Genomic DNA, 17,490 nt, shown 5'->3' with positions numbered 1-17,490 from the left:
TGGATTTGGAAGCTAAAGTAATTAGGACATGTCACGAGGCCACTTCACACCTCCCTGCTCCTCCGCTCTCTAGGCCCTGCTTCCCCTGCACCCAGCTCTGCTGCTGACTCACGTCAAAGCCGCCTTCTCCCTAACGACTGAGGGGTCAGGCCAGGGCCCAGCCTGCTCCATGGCTCTCCTTGCTCCCACGCAGTTCCTGCCGGGCCTCCCGCGGCGGCATCGGCAGGACGCACCCACTTCCTAAAGAGTCACCTCCTGGGAACACCGCCGAGCCTCCGCGGTGGCCACGGCATCCAACGTCCCCCGCCCCGGGCGTGTGCCTGCCTGAAAGCCCATGCCTGCCACCCAGCCGCTCCCGAGGAGGCACTGCTGGGTGCAGGATAACCCACAGTGCAAGGGGGCTGTGATCCACATGACCACCACCTACACACCCAAGGAGCTGCTGGCTGGGATGGTAGAGCTGCCTCCTCAGGGACCTCCCGGCAGGACCCATATCCATCTTCCTCATGCATCCCCCATCGGCGCTGGGAGCCGCGCCCCCCCCGGCACGCTTCCGCAGCCCCTCTGCCAGCACGCTCCCCAGGGCAAGTCCTGGCCCCTGGGAAACTGGCGGGTGCAGAAGGCATGCCGGAGGAGGGACGGGCGTGCATGCAGGAGTGTGCATGTGCACACGTCAGGGAGAAGGAAGCAGGGCTGTGAGTGCTGGAGGCGTCGTCAGCGCCAGGCACAGGCTGACAGGCAAGGGCTGCCGCTCCCGTAGGAAGTTAAACTGTTTCACAACAGTCACGATCGCAGCTCACAGCTTACTCCAGAGTGATCCCGCTTGCTGAGGAGGGAGAGGACAGTCAGCACAGACAGAAGTGCAGCCCAGCCTGGGATACAGGGGAGCATCCCAAAGATTACGCGGATGGATTCAGTGTGTGTGGAGGGAGAGGATTTGCAAGGAGAGCACAGCTCCTCTGCAAGCCCCTGTAGTGCTGTCCAGGCAGTGCACGCTTGGGATGCAGTGAGAGGAGAGGAGTGGTGCTATTACGCGGCCCCCTGCAACGCTGCTGCCGATGTACCTTGCTGTGAATGCTGCCCGGCAGGGGCAGAGGCCACTAAAACCACCAGAACTGGCACCAGAGCAACCAAGAAATGCACAAAGAAACCAAAATGCTTCAGGGAGTGAAAATGTTATGGACTCGGGATAAACTGAAATGGGAGAACAGCCACCCACCCACCCCTGAGTTCTGCAGGGACATGTGAATGCATTCAACTAATACACAAAAGGGCAGGTGAACCCCCTCGCCAAGCCCTCCTGCTAGAGCTCAGATGCAGCCTGTCCTAGTGAGGCAATTCAGTAACAACTTGCCTCAGGCTTGGACCCACAAAGGCTCTGCAGATAACTGGAGTCCTATTAGTTCAGGGTCATCTGTGTGGCCGTGGTTACACTTTTTTGGTGCCAGGGCTGTTTGAAGCTGTCTAAGCAATCCCAACTTCTGGGCACTCGCTCACATCCTCTCTGTTGTGCCAGCGCCAACACTATACGCAGCTGCTTGGCAAACCAAATCCAGGAGTTGATCTGGCAGAAAAGCCATCATCTTCTGTTTTCCAGGGGTTAGTTGTCTGCCAGTGCAGCTCACCGCAAGGCTCCAGAGTAGCGATGTGCACCCCAGCTTGGCTCGGGAGGTGCTGGCTGTTACTCCCAGATTTGGATCAGCTGATTTAGAGGGACTTGGGAAGCTGCCAGCACCGCACCCCTGCATCATGCCTGCACAGCCGAGTACCTGGCCGCCCAGGTTGCAGCTCCGCCAGCAGCCCCAGCCCAAGCCACTCCTCCTGGCATGGGACTCAGCCTTCTCCCTGCACTGGTTGCTGACTCCTGACTTGCTCCCAGCCGTTTCACCTTGCTAAACCGATGGAGGACTGATTGACAAAAGGCAGCAAAGGGTTTTCTGCTGGGGTAGCACAAGAGGGTGGCTCCTCACCCCACAGCAGAGAGCTGGACCCGGCAAGGAGCGAGAATGGGGTCCCCCCGTGGGAAGGGGACCCTGGCAGCAGCTCAGCCTGTGGCAAGCCTGAGCAGCAAGCCGCCCGAGCTGACACCCAACCTGCCAAAATAAAGTGCTCCGTTTCCAGCCAGATCAGCTCGCTGAACTGGCTTGCCACACGGCTGCGTGCCCCTACGGCCAGCACAAGGGAAAGACATGGCTCAGGCAGGAGGGGACCAGGAGCGACACAGGGCTGCGTGGCTGCGCTGCCCCCCAAATCTCCATCCGCTTGTTCTTGCCCCGCGTCACTGCTCAGCTGGGCTGGCATACCGCAGGGCAGGGTGGGTTTGGGAAGGAGCAGCCAGGGCAGGGCTGGGCGGAGGTGACTTGAACTGCTGCCGTGCGTTGAACTTTGTCCTCTGCCCCCCTGCTCCTTCCCTGTCCTCTGCCCCGCTGCTCCTTCCCCATGGGTGAGGTCCTGTGGCAAACGGGGTGGGCACCCCAGCCCTGGCAGGGCCACTGACCAGCAGGATGGAGCATTGGGGCTGCCTGGTTGACAGAGATGAGGCAGGAGCTAATGAGGAGGAGGACACTGGGCTAATCAGCCTCTGTGGCTCCCTGCAGCCCAGGAGCTGTGAGTGTCCGGGCCAGCAGCCCTGTTGCCTGTGCCCTGGGCTGGGACAGGGCCAGAGGGCAGACAGCCTGTCCTGGGAAAAGGGGAGCAGCAGGATTAACTAGCGGTGTTTTTCCTTTCTCACTTCAGTGTGAAATGTGGAGGAGAAACCACTCCCCTTACCATGGGTACTAGCTGCCTGGACAAGATGCATCTCAGATGGAAACGGAGCACCCCCGGGTGCTGCCTGAGGCAAGGGCAGTAGGAGGGTACCTGTCCCAGTGGGACATCCCTCCCACTGGCCTCAGTCGCCCTGGCAGGTGACTTTGGACATGCTCTGCGTTGCACACGGCCAGAGCCCAGGCGTGATCCTTGCCTTTGGCCACCTACTCACACTTTCCCACACGTCTGGCGGTCCCCGGGTGCAGGTGACTGGGCACCCACGGCAGGCGGGGAGCCACCATGACCATGCAGAAGGCCTTTTCTCACGCCCGGTGGTTACCTACCCAAACACCGGCACTTCAGGCTTGCCCTTGAGAAGCAAACACTAATTTCAGCCACACCCTTTCCTGCCCTGGGGCTCCAGGGCGAGGGTATCCTCAATGTACACGGTGTTCACCGATGAGGGGTGTGGGACAGGAACCAGCCCTCGTAAAATCGCCCGGATTGAACCTGCTGCCCTCAGCCTGCCAAACCAAACAGAGCTGATGTAAAGCAAACAGCAATGACAACAGCCTGGCGGCTGGCGAGGGTTGGGCAAGCAGCTGGTTTCCAGTTTGCTGGCCTCAGCAGATGGTAGCGGCAGGAACAGCCGCTGGGAGTTCCCACCCCGCAGGCGCCCGACATGGCGGCCAAGGCCGGGGCGGGCCCGAGGTTCCCTCCTCTCCCGTTTGCTCGCCGCGCTTGTGCAACCCCTGATGCGAAGACAGTGTTTGGGGTTTCAGGGGAGCCCCCCCAGCCGGTGTGACACACCCACCTGGCCCGGCGCAGGGGAAATGCCAGTGGGTGGGTCTCCCCACCAGCCAGCCAGCTCTCCTCGCCGGGCGTTTCACCTAAGAGGGCTTTGGCTGCCGCGCGTGTTGTAGGGGAGGAAGCTGATGTCAGAGGGAAAGATGCCTGAAGCACACCCAAAGTCCAGCACCCGGGGAGGAGACAGGGCACCAGGAGCAGGGCTCTCCGGAGCAGACCATGCCGCCCTGGCGCAGGGAGGAGCGTTTGGTCTGTCTGGCCTCCGCTGGGCACTGCCGCCGGTGGTCACGGAAGCAATGCCACGCACTGGCACCGGGCAAAGTCTGCCGGGCGGTTTTGGCAGAGCCGGCTTTGCAGAGAATGCCGCCGGGAGGGGAGGGGATGGACCCTGCTGCTCTTCAAGAGACAGACCTGAAAGCACTGCAACCTTTGTGGTTCACTTTTCGCTTTCATTTCGAGGCCACATTTCTGAGGTTTGCCTGGATATCCCCTTCACGCACGCACCCCACTCAGCGCCCTAGGTGACAAGCACAGCAGACGTGCTCAGCCCACACCTGCGGCTGGGCAAGAGCTCATACCTGCTCCTCTCAGAGCACTGCCGGCAGCATGGCCTTCTGTGGCCATCCGTCCATCCGTCCCTCCCAGCCTGTCCCAGTTCCGGGCTCTTCAGCCAGCCAGGCTGTTACCACCGCCAGTCACGCTCCCCAGTGCAGCGGGCTGCACAGCTGATCCAGGTTAAAAATAAACGCTTCTTTTCTGCAGGATTATTTTTAACCCTGGGCCCGTTTCCCTCCTCAAGTTACCAAACCCCCGCCCTCCCGGTGCGCCCGGCAGGGATGCCCAGCAGCCATCAGCGGGCTGAGGGGCGGCCGCTTCAGCTGGGACTGCCGGCCGCAGGGATCTCTACTAAGCCATGCCCCAGGCTGCTGCCTTCTGCCCATGAGGGCTCCCACGCGGCCAGGCTGAGGGGCTCCCCCCCGGGCTGAGGGGCTCCCCGGGCCGGGCTGGCAGCAGGGGCAGTGGCAGAGGGACAGCCCAGGCGGGGGGGCCGTGCCGGGCTGTGCCGTGCCGAGCCGGGCCGGGCCGGGCCGGGCGCCGGCAGCCGCGTGGGCAGGACGCCGAGGCGGGCCGAGGCCGGGGCCGCCACAGGCTCCCGGCCGGCCTCGTCCGCCGCCGCCTCCCAAACAAACAACAGCCGCTCCCGCTGCCGTGGCGACCGAGCCCCACCCTCCGCCGCTGCCATGGCGACGGGGCTCCACCCCTCCCGCCGCGGCTGACGCCGCCGCCTGCGTCGCCCGTGAGCTCCGGCGGGGAGAGGAGGGAGGGGGAGGGCGATGACGTTGCCGCGCCGTTTCTACGGAAACCACGCACCGACGTCAACAGATTTGTGTGTTTTCAACGTTCCGCTGTCTCCCGGGCAACGTCAGGCGCTCGGCCCGGCCCCAGCAACAGCGCCGGGATTGGCCTGGAGGGGTGGGGGGCGGGGCCCCCGCGGCAGGGTCGGGGCCGCGGGCGTGGGCTCGGCCCGGCCTCGCGGCAGCCCCGCATCACCCCCCGCCCCGCCCGGAGCGGCCCGTGCGAGGGGTGCCGGTGCGTGGCCGTGCCCGGGCCTCGGGCAGGGGGTGCGGCGGCCCCGCGGAGCGTCCAGCCGAGGGGCTTACGTTCCTGGGTGGCCACCAGGCCCCGCGGCCCCCTGCTGTCCCCCACCCCGGGCCTGAGGGGGCGAGCAGGGCCCGGCGGGAGCCCGGTGCAGGCCGCCGGGGCGAGGGGTGTCAGAGGCCCGGCCAGGGTATTGGCCTCAGCGAGCGCCCCAAAACTCCAGTGGCCAGCGCGGGTGGGCCAGAGGGGTCCCGGGCAGCGCGCCGCTGGGCGGGAGGGAGGCGGCAGGCCCCGGGAGGGCGGCCCCCCACCCCCCGGGGTGCATCGCGCATCCTCTGCCTGGCGCTTCGTCTCTGTCCTCCACGTCCCCATCAGGGCCGGGCCACTTTCTCCAGGCTGCCTCCAGCCCCGTGGGAGAGGCAGGGTTTGCCTGGGGAAGGCAGGAGAGAAACCCAGTTTACAGGAACCGTGCGGGTGGGTGGCAGCGGGCGGCTCTCCAGGCCGGCTGACTGGGGCTTTGTGCTGGAGCACAGGGTGCTTTTTCTCCATGCTGGTGTCTGCCCACACCCGCACTGGCGCTCTCGGTTCCCGGGGAGGCCAGCGTGGTCGAGGGGTATCTGACGCAGGCAAGAGGTGTCAGTTTCACAGCCCGCTGAGCTCAGTTGAGATCCTAAAGGAAGCAGGGAGAAACCAAGTTAACCTGTCCCCACTGGCTTGGCGGTTGTGCCCTTGGCAGCCAGGCTTCTGGGAGGGGAATACAGAGAAGGATGGGCCCCCATGTGCAATCAGCAGTCAAACTCAGTCCCAAAGTGGGTTGCTGTGCCTCTTCCGTGGGGGCAGGTACTTGAGTTTCCAGGCCTGTACTCTCTGGCCTGTTTATTGTCTACATGTTTTCCATCTGACCTCGATGGGGAAGGAAATGGCTGATCTCTTCAGGTGCTGGTATGGGCCTGAATAATGGCAAGTGCTTTCCTCAACTTGGAACAAGCTGCGGGCTGGTAGCAGTGAGCAACAGAGACTCTCCTCCAGACCCTGTTCACCGTGCAGACATGGAACAGCACCTCAGGTGATCTGCAAATCTCATACTCCTCCCAGGTCTCTCTGCGAAAGCATACGCTTAGCTCTTGTCGCAGTTGCGCAGATACTTAGCGATGAGTTAACACAAAAGATGTTTCCCCCTCCCAGCAGTACCCCCCAGCCAAACCAAATTGCTTGGCAGATCTGGATCCTTGGGGAGGATCAAAGCCTCAGGGCTGGGCTGGCAGCACTCCACACTGTTTACATGTATGTATTCATGGCACTGTTAACCCCAGACCATTTAATAATACTGAATTTTGTATTTATTACATTTCTTAAATACCATCTAAGGAACCTCAGTTTCCTGGGGTATTCCCAATGTTTGTTCCTAGGGCAGAGAAGGCCAACTCTCCGTGTAGCCATGCCTCATCATTTATTCTCTTGCTGCGTTACTGGGGTCTCTATTCCAGCAGTGACAGTGTCTTTCCACAGAGCCAGTGGCTTCCTTTGGCTCTGCCTCGTGTGCAGCCTGACTGTCCAGCGCGAGGTACAGCTCAGCCAGGGCAGGGAGCAAACACCTAGCTTTCAAATCTCGCCATTTCCTTTCAGCAGCAGCAACCGAATGTGACTCCCCCCCGGGCCAGGGCGGGCTGAATCTCTGTGACTCCCTGCAACAGCCCCATCACTGTGAGAGCCAAGGACTCAAAAAGAGACCTTGCTTGTGTTAATGGCTGTCATCTGGGACAGCCCACCCAGTGTGCTGGTCTCTGACACGGAGATAGGTGATCTGGGGACTACCTCCAGTGAAGCAGGGCTGTTTCTCCAGGCAGTGGCAAAGCCTCAGGCTGTCCCCCTCCCTCCCAGGCTATCTTCAGCTTTGTGATCCTTTGTTTGTCCTGAGTCCCCTTGAGCCTTTCCCCGGAGCACTCCCCAGTCACAACAATTAGAGGGTTTCTTTCTGTCCTGAGCCAAACAATCTTCCAACATCCTGTCCCTTTACTTCACTTCGGCTGGTTTGTTCTCCGCCCGCAACAAAATCTCCTTAGCTAAGCGGCCTTTTCCTCCTTCATCTCAGCACTTCCTCCTGTGCTACCCTTGGCCCATATTCTTCAAGAGCCACCGCACCGACGGAGGAGCAGGACCCCTTTACCCAGAACCCAGCCCACAGCATAAGCATCACTGGGGCTGCCCGGCCCCATGAGGGAAGAGGCAGGTTGTGCGACAGGACTGTCCAGCTGCCACCTCCAGAAAGCTCTTGGGTGGTATGAGAAGCCCAGGCTTTCTTTTGGTTGTGTGGGGTTTTATTGCAGGCTCCTTGTGGGATTCCAGCAAGGAAAGCGCAGCTGTGCTTGCCTTGTTTGGATCTTGTTTGATTAGCAGAAAAGACCTGCATCAGCCTGTCTGTCACTGGGTTTGAACGTGCTGCCTCTCACAGAGCGTGAGCTTACTGCCTTTCATTTCTGGGATTTCACTTCTAAATATCGAGTGGTTCCACAAATGTGCAGGTCATTTTGTTTCAGGTGTTTTCCTCTCCTCCCGGCTGGTCGGTGCCCTGGGATTATTATAACCGTGAGCACGCACAACGCCCCGGGACGCGCCTATGGCGCTGGAGCCAGTGAGGAGATAAGAGGCCAGCTTGGCTGTTGTGCTCCAGCTCTGTCGCGCTGCTGCCGCGCATGAAGGGATGGTGCTGGTAGCAGCAGGAGCTGCGGCTGGGTAACTTTGCGCTTGAATTGCTCTGGGTTATGAACCCTTGCTCGTGGGGCTACAGCTGCCAGCCTGGCCCTGGGGCAATGGGGTGCAGAGGAAGCGCTGTGATGGGCGAACCCGCCTTTCAGACCTGCTGGCTGTGAGTTGTGCGCACTTTTGTCAGCATGTGGAGCAAGATCCAGCCATGCCTGGCGAGCTAGCATTCACCACAGTGCAGGTGAAAGCAGCAGGCAGAGTGGTGAGAACAGGTGGGAGGGCTCGACGGCGTCATCTGCAGTAATTGGCAGCCCGTGGCATGTGGCTGTGCGACCACGAGATGCCGGGATGTCTCCGCTTGCAGTGTTTATTCTTTAGGATGTCCCTGTCACACACCCAGCTGCTGTGATTATTAATTACTATTTATACTTTGCTTTGGGTATGCACTGCATTTTAAAGACCAGTAGAGGTGGAAACCTTGCCCTCCTGGAGGCTCCCAGGCTAGGTGGGAGGGTGATAGCTGCAGTGTGTGTTGGGGGGAACTCAGGCCCCCTGGATAATGTGCTAAGGGCCCTTCCTTCACGCCCTGCTCCCCAGCCACATCAAGAGAGGGGGCAGGCCCCCACCACCAGTTTATGAGTTCCCTTTCCTGCTTTTCCATCCCGTTTGCTCCTGAGCCCTGCAGCCCCTGCCCAGCTCCACAAGCCTCCCTGGGGCCAGGCGGGTGGAGGGGGTCCCTCGTGCCGCGCTGGGAGTGTATGCGGCAGGGGACACTGGGAACAGCAGGCGTGCAAGTGTGTGCAGGGGGAATTGCACTAATGCCCCTGGAGCCTGCCCATGAAGTCTGTACCACAACGGGTGTTCAGCCTATTGCGTGGATCCTCTGATGGTATGGGCAGGGCGCTTGGCCAGGCAGGGATGGCTTCTTAGTGCAGAGGGGTATTTTACAGCAAGGAGCTATTTTTTGATGCCCACAGCAATGTCTCCTACGTGCCAGCCCTGCTGCTGGACTGTGGCCCCCAGGTCTCTTTCCCACCCACCCCAGCAGCCCCTAGTTAGCTGGAGGCAGACGTCTGTGACAGTGCGTGCGTGGAGAGGGAACGTGGAACCACGCTGTGGTCTGTGCTGCAGACAGAGGGTGGGTCAGGGCTGTCACGCAGCTGCCAAAGGGCCATGCTGCTGGCATGAACTTTCCCCTGGTGAGCAGCCAAATTTAGGCACAGCCATCTCCTGCCCCTGAAGCAGGTTTTGGCTGTGCGGGTTGCACCGGCCCACACACCTCAGGCGCTTCTCTGCTGTGGTTTTCCTAGCCCAGGCTCAGTTGCAAGCTCAGCTGAAGGAGGGGTGTGAAAGCAGGGCCAAGTTCCCATGTTGCGCTCTGGGGCTGGGGAGCTCACTGCTCCCTTGTAAGCCTGGGAGCTGCAAGCTTTCTCACCTCCATGCTTGGAGGGAGGAAAAGCGGGAGCCAGGCAGGTGAAGGGGTCCCGTTGGTACCCAGGACAAGATCCTCGTTGGATGGGTGCTCTCCTTCTGCGCTGCCAGCACCATTGCAATGCACGCACAGTGCAGTGGCCACGGCCTCTTCCATCTGGCCAGGCATCTGGGAAGAGCCATGTCCCTGCTGGTGGTGGTCAGCAGCCACCTCCTCCTCACCAGCACAGGGCCCAACCATGCTGTGGGTTTGTCTGAAGCAGGAGGAAAGGGTTATGCTTGGATGGGGGACCCTTACCCCTGGGCTGGGGAGAATCCCAGTCCCTACAGTGGTGCATCCCTACAGCTGAGGCCCAGCCAAGCAGCACTGGAGCCCAGCAAAACCCTGCTGGCCCTGGTTGTACAGGTTTAATAATGTTGTAGTGCTCGATGGACTTGTGGTCCGTTCCTCTGATTGCGCTATTTTGGAAGGGCTGAATGCCTCTGCCTCTTCCCGGCTGGCGAGGGGGGTGAGGAACCTTCGTCAGGCTCTGGCGGCATGCTGGCAAGGGCAACCCCGTCACCCGGGCAGGAGGGTTCACACTCTGACTCTGTTTTGTCCCTGCGGTACCGCTTGCTTCCTTTTTCTTTTCTCACACACGCTGCGGTAAAACGTGTGCGCCCCGTGTTTGGAGCAAACAACAAACCCACGTCATGTGTTTTCGCTTTCTCTGTTTCCTTGCCTCCACGTGTTAGAAATCTGCAGCATCCGTGCACTTTCCGTTTGGTACAAACAGAGCACGGTCGGTCGCCAGCGGAGATGGCAACAGATGGTTTGCATGGGCACCACAAAAATATTTTGAGCTTTGGTGAAGCGGGTCCCCCCTCCCTGATTTCCAGACGCTTCTTTTGGGGGGGGGGGGGCAGTTTGGCTAGAGGAACCCTGGGGCAGTTTCTAGACAGCAGCAGCACTAGGCAGGGATTTTCTGCAATGTGCCTGGCAAACGTCTGGGACTTGAAACTCTGTTGGAGGCTCTCACCCATACTGGGCACCAGTGTGTCAACCCAGGCCCTGCTGGGGATGTGGCCGCAGAGGGTTGGCCTGCCACTTGGCCGCTGGCGGAGACGGCAGGGTCATGGTTTTGTTAATTTTCTGGTACATCCCTCCTCTGGGCAATGCTGAGGGGGGACCTCCTCGCGGGCAGTCTGGGGCTGCTGAAGAGACCATGCTTACCCCACTGTTTTGGCAGCTGGCACAGGGGGAACACTGGCCGGGGCAAGGAGCCCCCAGCAGCACAGGGACCTGGGGTGGCCGACACCTGCCCAGAGAGGGGCTAGCCCATGGGCTGGCGCTGAGCTGGCGAGAGGCAGCGCTGGCCCCCGCGGTCCTTTCCCAGGGAGCGGTGCGGGCCCTGAGCTGCGGCAGTCCTTGGCTATCCCCTCCGCTCTGACGGGCAGCTCAGAAATAGCAGCTGGCCCAGTTCTCCCGCCCCCGTGGCCCAGATCTCTAAGAACGGAGGTTGCTCGCACAGCAACAGCAACAGCAGCAGCATCAGGCGCTGCATTTAGCCCATGAGCTCAAACAGCGGGAGAGGCTGCCAGCAGGATCCCAGCCTGGCTGGGTGACGCTCCTGCTTGGAGACTGCGCTGCAGGCTCTGTTTGTTGCTGTAAACACGGTTGCTGCTGCAGCTTCCCTGTTACTATCTATAGCCGCGATCTCTTGGCTCCCGTGCAAGGCGAGTCTGCGGTCTGGCTCCCAGCTTAGCCTGACCTGAGCCAGGGCTGCCTGACATCCCCGTCGTGGGTGGGTGTCTCCGGGCTTCGCTGCAACAGGGATCAAAACAACACCCAAACTGGAGGAAAGGACGAGCCTCGCTCCTCGCTGGTGGTTTCCCGGTGGCCCCCTGCTCGTGCCCTTGACGGGTGTCCCAGCACCCCTGAGCACTGCTCCCAAGCTCTCCCAACCTTCGGGGGGGGGCTGCGGCCCCCCAGGCTTCCCTGGCAGGGCTTCCCAGCGCCCTGTGCCGCTACCCTCGCTCTCAGCTATTACTGTGCGTGTATAATAGACAAGTAAAGAGTGCCCCATGAGCGTAACGCGTTCCTCGCTGCAGGGGAGCGGGTAGGTCCGGCTTTCCGCACGTAGGGCCTGCCGTGTCCCCATGCCCAGCTGTGGGCAGACCCCGCTCCGTGCCGGGGACGGCGTTTACTTGCAGCGCAGAGCGCACGCCTGCCCGGCCGCCCGCTGCGGGGCCCGGCCCCCGGCCCTGCTTTGCCGCCTCCCTTGGAGCACCTCGCTCCGCGGCGGGGCTGCGCGGGGGCCCCGCCGAGCCGCGGTGCCGCCGGCCCCCCCCCGGGGAGGGGGTCACTCGCGGCGGGACAACGTTGGTGCGCCGGGGCCCCCGGCGGGGTCTCGCCACGCGTGGGGGGGGAGGGGCCGCCGCGTCCCGTCCCGCCCCGTCCCGTCCCGCGCACCGCCCGCCGCACTTGGCTGCAGCCTGGAGCGCTTCCCGTCAGTCACGCCCCCTCGCACAGGATGTATCCCATATAAGGATATCTGCGTCAGTGGGTTCCCGAGCCCGGCCAGACCACTGCGCGCGGGGGGGGGAACCCCACCGCCGCGCCCCGCCGCGCCGCCCGCGGGGCTCCCTCCGCCCCGGCGACCGCCTCCCGCCCCTCGTCGCGGCTTTCTTCTGCGGGAGGCGGCGGCGGGCGGCGCGCGGGACGGCCCCGGGGGCGGTGCGGAGCGGGTGCGGGGCGGGCGGCCCCCCCGCGGGCGCGGGTGGCGCGTCCCCAGTGACGTTGGCGGGAGGGTATAAAAGGGAGGCGCCGCGCGGTACTCCAGCAGCAGAGGCAGCCCCGGCGGCGGAGCGGAGAGACGCGCGGACCGGACAGAGGGACGCACGCAGCCGGCCCCCTCCTCGCTTCCTCCCCAAGGGCGCTCCGCTACCACCGCATCACCTCGCACCGCCGGCTTGCGCGCACCGAGCCGACATGATGTACCAGGGCTTCACCGGAGAGTACGAGGCGCCCTCTTCCCGCTGTAGCAGCGCTTCCCCGGCCGGGGACAGCCTCACCTACTACCCCTCCCCGGCGGACTCCTTCTCCAGCATGGGCTCGCCTGTCAACCCGCAGGTGAGGCGCCGGGCACGCCGGCTGCGCCCTCGCCGCGGGGCGGGAGCACCCGAGAGGGGACGGGACCGGACCGCGGGACGGCAGCGGGCGGCGCGGGGCCCGGCGGTGCCCGCGGAGGAGGGCAGGCCGCGGCGGGCTGCCCTCGGGCCACGGGCTGGGCGGGGGGAGCGGCCCCGGTGCCGCGGCGGGGCGAGCGGGGGGAGCCGTGGCCGGGGCCGCGCTCTGCGGCGGGTGTGTAAAGCGGCTTCATTGATAAAACGCGAGTTCATTGAGGAGACTCCGGAGCAGCGTCTGCGTCAGCGCGGACGTCAGAGATATTTATAACAGGCCGCTCTCGTGTGGAGCCGGCGCTGGCAGCGCGGCGCCGCGGCCGGCGCGGCCCTGGGGGCGGCGGGGAGCGGTCCGGACGCTCTGCTGACGGCAGCCCCCCCCTTCCTCTGTCCCGCAGGAATTCTGCACCGACCTGGCCGTCTCCAGCGCCAGCTTCGTGCCCACAGTGACGGCCATCTCCACCAGCCCCGACCTGCAGTGGCTGGTGCAGCCCACCCTAATCTCCTCGGTGGCCCCCTCCCAGAGCCGCGGGCACCCCTACGGCGTGTCGGCGCCCGCCCCCGCCGCCTACTCCCGCCCCGCAGTGCTGAAGGCGCCGGGCGGCCGCGGGCAGAGCATCGGCCGCAGGGGCAAAGTCGAGCAGGTGAGCGGGGACCGGGGTTATTGGGGGCTATGTGGGGGGAGGTGGAGGGGCGCGGCCGGCGGGCTGCCCCAGCAGGAGGGCACCGGGCTGGTGGTCTGAGCGGCCTCTCTCTGCCCGCAGCTGTCCCCGGAGGAGGAGGAGAAGAGAAGGATCCGCCGGGAAAGGAACAAGATGGCAGCGGCCAAGTGCCGCAACCGGCGGCGGGAGCTCACCGACACGCTGCAGGCAGTAAGTGCTGCCTGGGAGGTGGCGGGGGTGGGGTGGGGGGTACCGGGGGTGGCAAGAGGAGAGGGGGACTCCAGCCGGGGGTGATGCCGGCCCTGCCTGACAGCTTTGCTCTCTCTGCAGGAGACCGACCAGCTGGAGGAGGAGAAGTCTGCGCTGCAGGCAGAGATTGCTAACCTGCTGAAGGAGAAGGAGAAGCTGGAGTTCATCCTGGCGGCCCACCGGCCTGCCTGCAAGATGCCCGAGGAGCTGCGCTTCTCTGAGGAGCTGGCGGCTGCCACCGCGCTGGACCTGGGCACCCCCAGCCCCCCCGTGGCCGAGGAGGCGGCCTTTGCCCTGCCGCTGATGGCTGAGGCGCCGCCGGCCGTGCCGCCCAAGGAGACTGGCGGCAGCGGGCTGGAGCTCAAGGCTGAGCCCTTCGACGAGCTGCTTTTCTCCACGGGGCCGCGGGAGGCCTCCCGCTCCGTGCCCGACATGGACCTGCCTGGGGCTTCCTCCTTCTATGCGTCGGACTGGGAGTTGCTGGGCACCGGGACCACCGGTGAGCTGGAGCCCCTCTGCACCCCTGTGGTGACCTGCACCCCCTGCCCCAGCACCTACACCTCCACCTTCGTCTTCACCTACCCTGAGGCGGACGCCTTTCCCAGCTGTGCTGCCGCACACCGGAAGGGCAGCAGCAGCAACGAGCCCTCGTCCGACTCCCTCAGCTCCCCCACCCTCCTGGCCTTGTGAGGGGCTCCAGCATTGACTGACCTGCCGGGCCCCTCCCCTGCCCGTGCACCCCCACGGACTTGCCGCTGTGCCCCATGGGGCTCCCTGGGCCTGGGGAGGGCCCCGCCACCGCCACCCCCCTGCCCCATCTGGCCTGGTGCCCTGGGGGCTGGCAGAGTGCCCCGCACCGAGGCCTCATACCTCTTCCAGAGATGTAGCAAATCGCATGGAGTTTGTCTCGTCCCCAGTGGCCCATCCATGAGAGCTGGTAGTCTGTAGCATGTCCCACATGGCTGGGTAGGTGACTCCCTCCCCTCCTTAGTATCACTAGCATTAACTAATTAATCTCTTGGTTTTAAATGATTGGAATTTAACCTGGTGCTGGGTATCTCCAACTCGTATCTAGTGCAGCTGATTAACAATAACTACTGTGTTCCTGGCAATATCGTGTTCTGATGACTTAGCAATGACCCATCTTATGTGGGGGGGAAAAAGATTATTTTATTTTCTAGTAGGTAGATGAATAGCTATATCCATGTACTGTAGTTCTACATTGATGTTCATTGTAACTTTACTGATCATGCATTGTTGAGGTGGTCTGAATGTCCTGACATAAGTTTTCCATGAAAACGTTTTTATTGTGTTTTTAATTTATTTATTAAGATGGATTCTCAGATATTTATATTTTTATTTTATTTTTTTCTACCTTGAGGTCTCTTTTGACATGTGGAAAGTGAATTTGGATGAAACTTAAGCATTGTTTGCTTATTATTGTTCAGAGACATTGTCAATAAAAGCATTTAAGTTGACTGCTGAAGCTGTCCTTGTGTTAACTTCTGCATCTCTTCCCTGTGACGCTAAAGGGGTTTCCTAGCCTCCCACTGAACTGCAGACTGGTGCTAGCTGCCTGAGGCATAGGGCGCACTGGGGTGGGAACACCCTGAAGGCTGGACCTGTCCTTGCCCTGGTGTTAGTCAGGGCTGGCTGTGACTATGTCCTTCCCACCCATTCTGGTGGGCAGTGGTGCCCATCTGATCTGTCTGGGTCTGGTCCCTTCCTGCTCCTCTGTGCCTCTGCATGTCACCTGCTGTGGCCTTTCAGGGACGAGTGGGAGGCCTCACTGGAAAGGAGGTAAAAAGGGCAGGTGAGTTCATGTATCTGAATCAGGGAGGCCATCTCCAGCCTGGGGCCCACCCAGTCATTTGCATGTGCTTAACAGCCCAGCTTCCTCCTGCCTGGAGAGGAGTGGACATGCACCCTGGCTCTGGGTACCTCTGGATGAGTTCTGGCACCTCTAAGAGCAGCTACGGAGTATTGCCTTCTGGCTGTGAGAGGAGACATACACCCTTTCTTTTCACTTTGGATTGAGTGGAATAAGCAGAACACTGACCCTTCACTTGCCCCCCACTTTCTATTAAATCTAGCCCAGACCTTGAATGAATATGAGTCATGGCAAACAGCCCACATGCTCTGGGAACATGTTCTGTCCCTGAGGTCTGTGTAACACGGCCTCTCCTTCCCAAGTTAGTTTAGAGGGGTTACTGTGCTCTCTCATTCCTGCTGCTTGTGCAGTGAAACATGTGCTGCTGGGGCAGGTTACCTCTGTGTGCGGCGCACTACTCTGCTCCCTCCCTAATGTTCACGCGTGAAGAATCCCATGAGAGCAGGGAGGCCTCCCCAATGGTATCCAGCCCTGTTACTCCAGCTCTTGAGAACTCCTTTCTCAAGGTAGAGGCAAAGACACCACCTGCATTGGTACGTGTGTCCGGCTGAAGGCCACCTCAACACTGTTGGTCGCAGGCAATCTCTGCAGGCTGGAGGTTTCTCTGGCGTTCAGGCCTGGGTTTGTGTAACTCCACGTTTCCTGGTCACTGCAGCAGGCTCTGCTTTCTTCACCCCTTCCCTATTCAGAACACGCACAGGATGTACCTCATCTCAATAGTGCGTATTGCAGCTTCACATCTTGCTCAACACAGCCTGCCCTGTGCAAAAGCAAGTATTATGCGTGCGGCTTCCCATCTTTCAACACTAAGCTGGAGGTAGCGCTGACAACTGATGAAGAATGACCCCAGTTCCTACTGAGGTGCCACCCACTGCGAAGCAGCTACTTTCACATAGCCACTCAAGTTTACAAGGGCAACGCCCAGACGCAGTAAATGCACTAGCGCTGATCCCTGAAGCAGTCATGTAGGTGTAGCTGCAAGAGAGTGAGACTTACTTGAAAAGTAACCCCATGAAGTCAGTAAATCTGGAATCACAATGTGCCTTCTGCTGAAAGACTATCAGGTTCAGAGCTGGAAAACTCAGAGGTCTTAAAGAGCCCATGCATGCTGTTGAAATCACTAGACGTTCAGCAGAGAGGCAGAAAAGAGCAGGGTGTCTATAGAGTCCCAAAATACCATACAGTCCCCTCAAAGTAGGTGGAGTGATCCTGGCCCCATTATCTCTCATGGTCACTGGACAGGTTAAAGCAAAATCTAGTGCTGAATTCTGAGAGACAGCAGTCCTGCAGCCTAACTGAGGCTTTTCTTTCTAACAGCAGCGACAGCAAATGCCAAGTATAAGTGTCAGCTTTTGCATTTGTTACGCAATGATGTCAACTCGGGGGTGGCACTACACGAGAGACGTTAGCTACGTTTAACCCCAGGCTCCAGCCCTACTCTTTGCCTTCAGCCTGGGATGATCCAGGATTCAGGATGTGCTAGATAAAATTTATGACATGTCATGGATATGATTTATCTGCTTCCTAGCATTTAAGAACTCTGGTGTGAAATCTCACTTAAATCAGTGGGAATCTTGCCACTAACTTCAACAGAGCCATGAGAGGGAGTAACGCAGCGATCTCTGCTTGGAACGGGTTACATGCATGTGCCTCAATTATAAGCTGTATCTGATACATCACACAGATATCGGTACAAAGCTTTGAAACAAAACAATGGAAGGAGATAAGACAAACAGGTAATGATCGCGTTATTTTTGCGCATTATTTCTGACGCCTCCTGTGCTCCTGATCCCATTGAGGGCAGTACTGTAATTACTTCTTACAAATGAAACTGCAACACGACGCAAGGAATAGTGGAATTGTTATTACGAATTACAAGAAGTAGAGCTGTGAAACAACATGAAGAGCCTTCAACACGTTTATAGCAGAAAGAAGAAGGGCTGCACAGCAAAGTAACCCCGGATAGAGGAGGGTGCTGCGGATCCAGGACTGCTTCGATGCGCCAGGAGCTGCGGTCCCGACACGCTCCTGTGCGCCCTCCGCTCACCCCTCGTCTCCAGCGCTCCTGCCCCAGGCCGCGGCGGGGCTGCCCCTCTCCCCCGCAGGCCGGAGGGCCGGGCGCAGGGGCCCGAGCTGGCACCGCTGCCGATACCTGAAATCACCGCGGAGGTTCCCGGCGTCGGGCCAGCCCCAGCGCGGCCCCGCGGAGCCCTCTCACGGAGCCGGGTGAACGGCGGG

The 17,490-nt window shown here is 61.1% G+C and overlaps 1 protein-coding gene across 1 annotated transcript; it reads left to right on the top strand.

The window, feature by feature from the left end:
* The first annotated feature begins 12,152 nt into the window (after positions 1–12,152).
* FOS (Fos proto-oncogene, AP-1 transcription factor subunit) lies at positions 12,153–14,839 on the top strand. The gene is made up of 4 exons (XM_059819556.1): positions 12,153–12,400; positions 12,849–13,094; positions 13,215–13,322; positions 13,443–14,839. Exons 1-4 carry the CDS (start codon positions 12,260–12,262, stop codon positions 14,049–14,051), a joined length of 1,104 nt encoding a protein of 367 aa, XP_059675539.1. The 5' UTR covers positions 12,153–12,259; the 3' UTR covers positions 14,052–14,839.
* Positions 14,840–17,490: the final 2,651 nt, after the last annotated feature.

This window comes from Gavia stellata, chromosome 7 (assembly GCF_030936135.1).
Source record: "Gavia stellata isolate bGavSte3 chromosome 7, bGavSte3.hap2, whole genome shotgun sequence".
Lineage (NCBI taxonomy): Eukaryota > Metazoa > Chordata > Aves > Gaviiformes > Gaviidae > Gavia > Gavia stellata.
This window is presented reverse-complemented; position numbering and strand designations above follow the sequence as displayed.